Raw genomic sequence first — 10,998 nt, 5'->3', positions numbered from 1 at the left:
TTCACGCTGCCTTCGTCCCGTTCAAAACAAAAACAGACCAGCTGATTGCCAAACGTAAAGAAAGGGCAAAGGCAAAAACCCCTATTCTCTCCCTGTGGGAAGTTTGAAATAATCCCACAGCCAACATTCTTTAACAGTGACTGGCAACAGTGTCACAGGGCTGTTTGTGTGACGGAAGTTTAATATGTCACTACTGTCTGTTTCCCACGTGGATAAATGTGTGCAGCCCCCACTAAACAACAACCCCACCCCTCTCTCCTCTTAACCTTCGTGGGAAGGTGACACCAGCAGCCCTTCTTCCTGGGTCAGCACATTCCTCGCCATCTCTTATTCGCGTTCCAAAGGCACATGGCTTCCCGCTCCCCCGCCAATCCACTCACTTCTCTCTCTGTGAGCCTTAAAGCCATTGCAACACCGTTGGTAGGGCAGTGCTGTTTTGGTGTAAAGCCAAGGTGGTGAATCATCTTGGGTTGGGTTTGGTTAGCAGGAGTGACTGATCACCGATTGACCCTTTGCCCTACGCAGCCCTGAGGAAACGCTGTGGAGGATGAGGGTGTACTAGACAGAGATCCATTTCCTCAACTCTCTGTTGCTTAATTGAGTTTTTTGACAAAAAGAGAAGAAACTAAATTAAGATCCATGTTAAAATTTGTCAGCAGCTTATGTGCAAGGATGTGGGTCTAAAGGCTGTGGAGAAATAAATAAAGAATCTTGCATGATTTTGTTGCCCTCCGGATGTCTCACAACAAGATTATACACTATATATATTGATTATAGTTACAGTTTTGGTTTATAAAGATTAGCTACTCCTACCAGTTTCTAGTGTCATGAAATTGCACATATATAAAGGGTATTTTGAAGATTCTAATCTACCACCAAGCAGGTGTTAAGATGGCACGTCTCGTCTTGCTGGAAGATGCTGCATTCACAAGAGATTTTGCATGGACACTTATTTTGTATGCAAAGTAAGAACATGTCTATACACATACTATTTAATAAGGCACAATGAATTTTTGAGTTTTTTTATGTATAGGCTCACGTAATCACTTCTGTCAACACTGTTATTATCAACAGGATTCAGAGGGCTAAACTAGGAAGTGTCATTTCCTGTGATCTGACCCCCCCATATGGAGCGGTTTAAAGCCGGCAACAGCCCTATTATTGCAACCACTGGCAACCTTCGAGGCATCTTGCCTTTTTTACACACAGATTACACCCTCCTCCTTAACAAGCACAACTATAGCCACAAACAAACCTTACATTGGCCCTTCAGTAGCCAGACCCCTAATTGAGACAAGTGGGGATAATATCCTGGAAGAACAGTCTGTGTGGCGCTGGACAGGTATGCCAATAACCTTTGACCCTGAACCAGGCCTGTGCTGACATGAAAGTTGACCCGTGGTGACCTTTAGGGTTTTCTACAGGCCCTCTGTGGTGCTTTCCCACATAGGCCTGCCTTTGATGTCCATTGGAGCCTTTTCCCATGGCCCTGCCAGTCAAAACCTCTCAGGACCTGAGGAGCGGAGAGGGTAAGAGGCTACCTGAGGAGAGGTCAGGCCACACTGGAGCTTACCCACCATACAGCCTTTGGACACCTCTAAAAATAATTCACCCTCCCTAATACACCTCCCCCCACGCACTCCACGCGCACACAAACTTTCACACATGCCGATGCTCTCCTTATTTGGGGAGGGTTTATCAGCCTTTGCTGCTAATTCGGAGGCATGACAGATAGTGTTTCAGAGTTTGTGTTTGTTTGCGTGTGTTTAAGTGTGCATCAGCGTGGGGTGGTCGGGTTGGTGACCTCCACGTCCCGTGTTCTCAGAGTGGGCAGCTGCCAGCCATAACTTTCTCCACAGACATTTTTAAGCAGTGAGATCAGTGTTGAGGAGGGTCCATGAGGTAACAGTCAGTGACAGCATGAATGCAAAACCAGGGCAACTCCTAACGAGAACCAGCTTGTCTCAAAACTGATACCCCTCCATGTTTGCACGCCTGCATTAATCAATGAATTCCTCACCGTCAAAGTAATATGAAATGATGACCCTGAAGGCTTCTTTGTCTGGCAACCCAATCAACATAACTTTAATGGGCGGGTTTTGTTTGTCTGCGAGGAGTGAGGCTGCTCCTCCTGCTGAGCTGCAGGGCAGTATTACGACCCTTCTCTAATTATGGGGTAGTCTTTGTCAATCACTGTCAGGGCACACACAACACCACGAGACACCTGGCTTCATTCCATCTCTGCAGGCCGCATACCTCATCACACTTCCAGGATGACCGACTGTCAGTGAGGAGCATACAAATGATTTTTAGGGGCCTTTGAGTGATTTAACATTAGCGCTTCAGAAGATGACAGCTTAATGGTTACATTTATTATATGAAACAGCCGTTTCACAGACATAAAAGCTTCATTGTGAAGAATGAAGCCTATTGTCTATATCATATTTTTATGAAAAACCCATGCATATGTTGTTACATACACACAGTAATCCTGACACATGTATGAAGTCTAATTACAGCAATGAAATTGTGAAAAAAAATGTGTGTCATTCAAACCAATCTATTAAGAGATCTCCATCACCATCATTACAGTTGAAAGGCTATTCCAGCCCATTTGCAGGCTCACACAGTTTAGAGCAATTATAATATAAAAACAGCAATTATCCTTCAGTTGGGAATATTTACAACTCTGCAGCTCTGAGTTGTATTCATTGTACGCACCAAAGTTACCGCCATGAACGATAACACTGTGTGTGAAGTATCAAAACCATAACAGGGGGAAAATTACAGACCATCCGTTCAACCAGTCCATTAAACCTTAGCACAGTCATGTGCAGCTTTAAAGAACGGCCTGAGCGCTTTTACGTAAACTAGCTACAGCTGTTATTTACAATAATTACAAGTCTCATTTCCATATGGATCGTTACAATGCAAATAAAACAACATATCTCATGATTACATCTCCATCCACACCAGGATGGGCATCTCTGTTTGTACATGACATGCACATCTCCAAGGGAGTGACCGCAGAGGCCATGTTCTATCCATTGTTCATTCCATCTGGGGAATTGGGAGCCATCAAACACCCCGTGCAAGCCCATACTTGTCCTGTCCACCTCCATGATAATTTCTCCTGCCACTTACAGAGTGGCAGCAGGTGGTATCTGACGACAGCTGGAGAGGTGATTGGCTGGCCGACGTGATTGATGGACGAACAAGTGTTTTAAGTGCAGACAAGTGGCTGAGCCTTTTTATGACATCCGGGAAGACAGAGAGGAGCGAAGGAGAGAGAGAGGCAGAGAGGCAAAAAGACAGTACAGGTCTTAACAGGAATCTGCTTTGCCACATGGGGAAAGTGAATCATCTCCCAAGAATAAACTGTGTGCAGAGGTGGTTAATGTATTACATGTGAAGTGTTATGACTTTGTCATCAAGGGTGGAGGTGGAGTGCCAGGTCAAGGGTGTGCTGAAGGGTCAGGGAGATAACAGAGTTTATGGGAAGCTTCACTTGGCATTGCAACATCAGTTAAGTCACAATGTTGCATAAAAGGGAAACCAAATTACACTATCATGATCAAGTGGAACAAGAATTGCATAGAGTGGACAATATCAGTGGTGTAGTGGAGGGTATATGGGGCATACCCACCTCTTTACCGATCAGCTGAAAAGTCATAGGAATATACAGGCGAGTGTACCCACTTCCTCCTCAGTAATAGATTCATCTTCCCAGTGGACCAGCCTCAGCAACTACCTCTACACCACTGGAGAATGTGTGTGTGTGTGTGTGTGTGTGTGTGTGTGTGTGTGTGTGTGTGTGTGTGTTTTAAAGTCACAATTTATGCAACCATCAAATTTGCTTTCATGCAATAAGCACAAATAGACATTACAATGCAAAAGTCCATCACAACCCAGCAGAGTATTATAAAGTCAAAATAATAATAATAATAATAATGGTCTCATAAACATTGTCAGTATTTATCAAATTAGCAAAAATGTGAATAAATAAATAAATATGATATAATAAAGGAATAAAAAATAAATAATGTCTCAAATTCATGGATTGTATTGTGCACATATTGATTATAGTCCCACAGTCTACATTGAGAAACTTAATGTGGTGTTGTGAAAGCTTCCTGTGGGCAGAGTTTCTATTTATCTAGAAAGAGGAAGTAATTCATAGAACTATTATGTAAGCCAAATCTTTTGCCCCGTTGCTATTTTCCCTTGTGGCCTCTAAAGTTTCAGCGTGCAGTACACTGCAGGACCGATACCTAAAAGAAAAGGTAGCAAAAACTTGAGTGACTGTGGCAAAAGCTCATCAGATACGGGGTCGCACTGTGGATCTCTTCTGCGCTCACTGACGTAAATTGTGATGCCCTGCTTTACAGTAAGAACCTGTTGCCCTCTCCTCGGAGGAAACTGAGACTTCCAGAGATTGGAACGAGCAGCTGGCCCCGAGGAGAGGGGTGCAACTAATAATCTGTCCTTCTGACAGATGGGGTTGGATAGCTGTCATTTGAGCCCTGCTGATCATGCAGGCAGGGATATCTGCAGCCCCACGGAGAGATGCGCTCACTGGTGGCATTTCACAGGCCTGCGGTCAGTGTCACACTCATTGCTTTAGACCTCTCCGATTTCACACACCTCTCCTGTGCTTCTGACTGAGCCTGAACTTGCGCACGCTCCTCTCCGGAACCTTCAGGACACTAATTAATCGCTCATGCTTAAACTACTATTACTATAGTGTTACTCCTGCAACTTAACAATATCAGAGATGTTTTGCATACTAAGATGTAAAGTCAGTAACATGAAGAGCAATAAGACACTCCTTTACTTTTACACACACATACACAAAATTAGAAACTAGAAAAACAGGGTGTGCTTTTCAGTGTGCAGTCTTTTTCATTTACTTTAACAAACACTTTCAGTCTTGATGACTGATGTGTTATGTAGTTCAGCAACTTTGCATATTGCCTTCAAACATTTCAGAGGCATTAGAGGAATTTGCCCAGGGCACAGAGAAAGCAAGTAGGAACACTCCCATGCTGTCATTTTCATTCCAGTCAGCCGTGGTGACCTGCAAGCAGTTTGCAAAATCAACAGGTTCCTCTTTTATAACCAAGATATAGGTTAATATTAAACTTTTGTTTTTGTTTGCAGATCTCATTGGCCCAGTTGCATTTTAATACTTAAACATGCATGCAAAAGGATTTAAACATTGGACTACTGAATCTTAATTTATCTTAATCTTTATCTATTTTATTGGATTTCAGTCAGCTGCACATTTAATAATAAATATGCATTAATGAACTTTTCCCTACTAATCCCATTTTCCTCCAGTTTGACGGAGAGGCATTGCCACATTGCACATTTGTAAAACCCATCAGCACTATGATGGTTTACAACTTACCATGAAATTTTAAGTAAAACAAAACTGCGTTTAGGCATGGAGGGAGAGGTAGAGGGAGAGCATGCCATTCAGACAATAACGTGCGCGGGAAAAGGAGGGCGGAGAGAGGAGGTGCAGAGAGAGGAGGAGGGGGAGGAGAAAGGGGGGGTAAATGGAAGTCTTTTTATCTCCAGTTTCCCACATCCTGTGAACGGCTGCAAACGCGGCCACCCAATTTGAAAGAATGAGAGGAATGCGCCTATTCTCCCCAGCGCGCTTTGATGCGCAGCCAGTGGAGAGGCATTGTCAGGCAACTCAAATAAAGCCCATAGTCCTGGACTTCACTTCAGCCAATAAACCTCTGTGTTTAATGTGAAAATAATCAGGTAAATGGCAGAGGGGGAGAGTGGCTGGAATGTGATTGATGAACTGCTCTCAGGTTGTGTGTGATCTCCTCCTGTAGACAACGTCTTTATTAAGCCATGTGGTCGTGGATGCTTTAGTGCAGCCAGCAGCAACAGTGTGTTTCTGTTCTCACATGTAGACACAAGTTGAGAACAATTAAAAAGCACCATAACAGAGACGTTAATATCAAATATGGCCACACTGTATCTTTAGGAAGCGAACAGAATAGAGTAGCTGTGCATCCACTTTCAGTAACTTGATGCACTCTTCCAGTTATGTGCAGCCTATTAATAATAGTCTGATCAGATCTTCTCTTCCCTGAGTCAGTTTCCCGCGAAGAGAGGAAACAGGGGGGAGGCACTTGGCTTTGAATTTGCATTTCCCTCCAACTTGAATTCATAATTACTACTTTGTCTCCCCCCTTTTTAGCGCGTTTTTATTCCCGCCACGTCTGTGTCTGGCCCAGCCGGTTATGAGGTTGGCTGTATTTTCATCCGGTGATTGACGTGCGTTTGGAACGCGTATCTGCGCTCCTATTGGTGCAGAGAGCGGAAGGAGGCGGTGAAACGCAGACGTCAGACCGCGCTGCCCCGCCCCTTACTACTGCCTTATAACCGTCCTCCCCCACATTACTCCTTGTTTCCAAGAGCCGGTGTCTGACAGAGGTATTGCCCTGCACCGCCGTCCTCTCTCTGTTTATATTGCTTAACTGTTTACAAAACATTGCGGGGGAATATCCGTGGTCTCTTCTATCCGGATGAGAGGATTCTTACCGCCTTTTTGTTCCTGCTACGTGGACTTTAAGCTCTTCGCCGGAGACGGGAGAGTCGCACTAACGGGATAAAAAACTGCCATTATAAACCAAAACAACAAAAACGAAGAACACGTCCTCGTCGTCTCGTCGCCTGCCTGTGGTGGATATATATACACACCCAAAGGAATGCTGCTGTCTAAGCTCAATTCTCTGGCCCACATCTCCACCGTAGACATGCCGGCGAAGATCCAGCTCCAAGTTCATCAAGGTTAGACGCCCTTTTTCCACCGTGTCGTCATGGAGGACGGGGCTGCAGCAATGGCTGGCAGCCCGCTTATCGTGCCTCCGTCCGCACATGCTACTACTTGCTAATGTCTCAAGGACGGCGGCTCATTTAAAGCTTTATTACATTTAATAACCAGATTATTATGTTCAGATATCTTCACACTGCCTGTATTTGCTGTGCTACATGAGCCGGTGTGTACAGAGGGACTAGCTTAGTGAGTTTCCCGTATTTACCGGCTGTGTTTATGTGTCTCACAGTGAAGGAGAGGGAGCCTTTCGAGAAGCTGTATCAGGTCGGCGCGGTGCTGGGCAGCGGCGGCTTCGGCACCGTGTACTCCGGGACGAGGATATCCGACGGAGCTCCGGTTAGTATACTTTATGTGTTATTATTATTATTATTATAGGACATGTTGCATGTTGAAGCAGCTGCTTTGTATTTTATTGTACATGTCATTTGACGCGGTGTCGCCTTTGCTTTGCTAGGTTGCTGTCAAACATGTGGCCAAGGACAGAATCTCCGAGTGGGGGGACCTGGTAAGAAACCATTTATACTCCTAACTATATCAAGGAAACATTGAATTTTTGAAAGTATTTGGGCATTATTTGAGCTTGTATTTATGTAATAAAAGCTAATATTTATCATGGTGTCTCCAGAATGGCTCCCGGGTCCCAATGGAGATCGTGCTGTTAAAGAAAGTCGGGACAGGCTTCCGTGGCGTTATCAAAATGCTGGACTGGTTTGAGCGGCCGGACAGCTTCATCATCGTGATGGAGAGGCCCGAAAACGTCAAGGACCTGTTCGACTTCATCACGGAGAAAGGTGCCTTACCGGAGGAGCTGGCGCGGAGCTTTTTCCGCCAGGTGCTGGAGGCTGTGCGGCACTGCCACAGCTGCGGCGTAGTGCACCGGGACATCAAGGACGAGAATATACTCATCGACCTCCGCACCGGGGAGATGAAGCTCATCGACTTCGGGTCCGGAGCCCTGCTGAAGGACACCATATACACAGACTTTGATGGTGAGTCATCGATGCTCCAAACAGGCTCTGATGTGTTATAATCTGTTATTTCACTGGGTGTAATAGAGAGGGGGGATTTTTACCGTCATAGCCACATGAATAGCCAGGTGAAGGTGTTTTATGATTTGTGCCCACACACCCCAGCAGGAATTCCTAGGTTGTGTCATCTCTAACACCCCCCCTCCAACACACACACATACACACAGCAGCCTATTAATACTGGCTGAGCAGCATTGCCGTTGCTTTGGCGCCCCCTATGGGAGGGAAGCTGCATTTTTACAACTCAAAGTTTGTAAACAAAGTCACATGTCCACTCCCCCTCCCACACACACACACTCCTCTCTCACACACACACTGCCTGTCACGCTCCCTGGCACCTGAGCCCAGATAATAGCCTCGGAAACAGCTCAGCTGATAAAACTGAACTCTGTTAATCGCTTCGCCCCGCCTGCAGTGCTTTCATTTTCAGTTTGACCGCATAATACAATAACAGATGGAAGATATCTCTGATAGTTGTGTTCATTTGTGCATTGTTATTAAACATGGAAGCAGTTTTTAAAGATATTCTTTTTCTTCCCTCCCACCTGACAGGCACAAGAGTGTACAGCCCGCCAGAGTGGATCAAATATCATCGCTATCATGGACGCTCTGCCACAGTTTGGTCCCTGGGTGTCTTGCTGTATGACATGGTGTGTGGGGACATTCCGTTTGAGCACGATGAGGAGATCACAAGGGGGCAGGTCCTCTTCCGGAGGAGAATCTCCACAGGTAAATTCACATGGCAATGCATGCTGTAGCTTCTGGGTGACAGGTGTGTAATATTTCATGCTCAGTTTATTGCTCCAGACTTATTGGTTCTCCTCCCCCTCCTCCACCAGAATGCCAGCAGCTGATCAAGTGGTGTCTGTCTCTGCGGCCAGCTGACCGTCCATCCTTCGAGGACATCATCAATCACTCGTGGATGCAGAGCACACCCTCCTCTTTAATCCCATCCACAGTGCAGACGGAGAAGACGACCACAGAGATCAGGCTGCACAGCATCAGCCACGAGCCCACAGCCTTCACACCCACCCCTGTGGCCGTGGCTCAGTGATGGAGACGAACAGTTCGCTCTGGGCTGCTGGGTCCGAACTGGACTGCACTGACATAAGAGACTATTAATAAAGACTTATGTAACAGACTTGAAGCAGAGAGGAGGGGAGGGCAGCGCACAGGCCGGCGGTCCTGACACAAGCGAGAGCAAGGTGTAAAGGACTAAACACAGAGGAGACCAAGGTCACGACAAAACTATCACACCTCGGTTTCAGCCTGGCAGGCCAGACCCTCTCCGCCCTCACCACCCCAACTACTTGATTTCCCCAGCTGTTGACCCACGTCGGTGTCACAACAACATCCTCGCTGGATCTAGACAACGGGTGTTTATCAGTCTGTAGGGGGCATGCTCTGTATGCACGGACACCTGCAAATACAGTACACAAGCTCGCTGTTCTGCTGAATGACAAGCAGACATTCTGTGTTATGTAACCTCTCGCTGCACTGTACTCTGCTCCCTCCTTGTGCTCTCTGTGTCACAGCAGAGTGGGAAGAGCAGAGGTGTTGGCGACGAGGAGCGCGGTTTTCAAAAAGTGCCTTCTGTGAGATTGTTGGGGGACCCTGAAAATACTTGAATTTGTGAAAGCAGAGAAGGCTCTTCTTCTCTGAGACCTTTCTGCTCCTTACTCTGTACAAGGCTTTATATTGTTTATTGCTGTTTTTTCCTCTCATGGGCCTAGATCAGTAAAGCCTATGCCATCTACAACCACTACTATCACAACTTCTACTACTCCAATGTCATTAGCAACCAGACAACCTCATACCTCTGGCAGCAACCTGTGCAAACACATCATAAAGGAAACACTGGACTTACCTCACACTCTTTACTACAGCATCCACCTCTACTCTACAACCTCCGCTTCCTCTTCTTCTCATGTTGTATACAGACATGAGGCCTAGGCAACCGCTCGTTCACATCCACCTGAATGCACACCACAATGCAAACCATACCGAAATACAACATCCTCTGCTCTTCACTTCAATTTTTTTTATTTTATGTTTAAACAGTGCCTCACACAAGTCTTAAAATTTGGTGGGGACAAGAATTGTAAATAATGATGATATTTATTATTGTTGTGACTTCTTTCTCACACTCAATGAGCTCAGAATTTATTTATTTATTTATGAGAGAATTTCGGCTGTTTGTGTGTATTTCATTCCACAGTCACTGAAGGGCCCACAGATTATTTAAAGAGACGAACAAAGACGAGATGAATCTTTTCTGACCATATTTATGGCTTGAAATTTAAAAAAAAAAAGAAAAAAGAGCAGATGCGTGTGTGTATGTTTGTGTATGTCCTGTAAATAACGTGTAAATAGTCCCCGAAAGCACTTCCATCTTAATGTATCTGAACATGAACGTCTACTGATGGTAACTGGTTTTGTGTAACTGGTCGCTGTTGTCTGCTGTGGGAGCAAATGAATTCTGAATGTTGGATGTTTGTGTGTAAGAGTGTATGAATGTATTTGTGTGTGTGTGTGTGTGTGTGTGTGTGTGTGTGTGTGTGTGTGCGTGAGAGAGAATGAGAAAACTGTTCTGGTTTCATGATTGCAGCTTGGATTGTTTTTTCATCCATTCAAATTAGAATTGTAAATTATGTTAGAAACTATTTTTATACAATTTCAATAAATATTTTTTTAACTATGACACGTGACTCCTTTGTATTGCTTCAAGTAGCACAGTGGGTTGCTGTGACCCCGTGTAGCTCAACATAATCACGTTAAAAATGGTACTGTTGGTGCTGCAACACACATCACATCAAGGTGAAAGCAAATGTCATATATGTGTTAGAGTAAGAAAACATGCTAGGATAAATTCTTATTGAGAGAGAATTTACTTATAAGGGAAGTAAAAACAACAGCAACAGCAGTGCACAGAGTATGTTAACACAAATAGAATTTACTAGGTCAGAGGGCTTTACTGTTTTTTTCCATTCAGTTTCCTGTTTGACACCTTTATAGAAAAGCAGAGCAGATGAAGAGATAAGAGCAGACGGGCGAAGGCAGATGGCAACAAAAAGGGGCAGGGGTGCTTACATATAGAGAGGAAAATGG

At 44.9% G+C, this 10,998-nt stretch overlaps 1 protein-coding gene across 1 annotated transcript; it reads left to right on the top strand.

Moving 5' to 3' along the window:
* The first annotated feature begins 6,432 nt into the window (after positions 1-6,432).
* Positions 6,433-10,591, top strand: pim1 (Pim-1 proto-oncogene, serine/threonine kinase). Its single transcript, XM_049581090.1, has 6 exons — positions 6,433-6,816; positions 7,092-7,198; positions 7,317-7,367; positions 7,488-7,851; positions 8,443-8,619; positions 8,730-10,591. The coding sequence occupies exons 1-6, from the start codon at positions 6,735-6,737 to the stop codon at positions 8,942-8,944; spliced, it is 996 nt and encodes a 331-aa protein (XP_049437047.1). The 5' UTR covers positions 6,433-6,734; the 3' UTR covers positions 8,945-10,591.
* The last annotated feature ends 407 nt before the right edge of the window (positions 10,592-10,998 follow it).

The sequence above is a fragment of the Epinephelus fuscoguttatus genome, linkage group LG7 (assembly GCF_011397635.1).
Source record: "Epinephelus fuscoguttatus linkage group LG7, E.fuscoguttatus.final_Chr_v1".
Taxonomy (NCBI): domain Eukaryota; kingdom Metazoa; phylum Chordata; class Actinopteri; order Perciformes; family Serranidae; genus Epinephelus; species Epinephelus fuscoguttatus.
This window is presented reverse-complemented; position numbering and strand designations above follow the sequence as displayed.

Excerpts from the sequence above, each read along its gene's own strand:
- pim1 (XM_049581090.1), top strand. The coding sequence starts at position 6,735 with ATGCTGCTGTCTAAGCTCAATTCTCTGGCCCACATCTCCACCGTAGAC. Across the intron at positions 6,817-7,091 it reads CCAGCTCCAAGTTCATCAAG|TGAAGGAGAGGGAGCCTTTC; the intron begins GTTAGACGCCCT and ends TGTGTCTCACAG. Across the intron at positions 7,368-7,487 it reads TCTCCGAGTGGGGGGACCTG|AATGGCTCCCGGGTCCCAAT; the intron begins GTAAGAAACCAT and ends TGGTGTCTCCAG.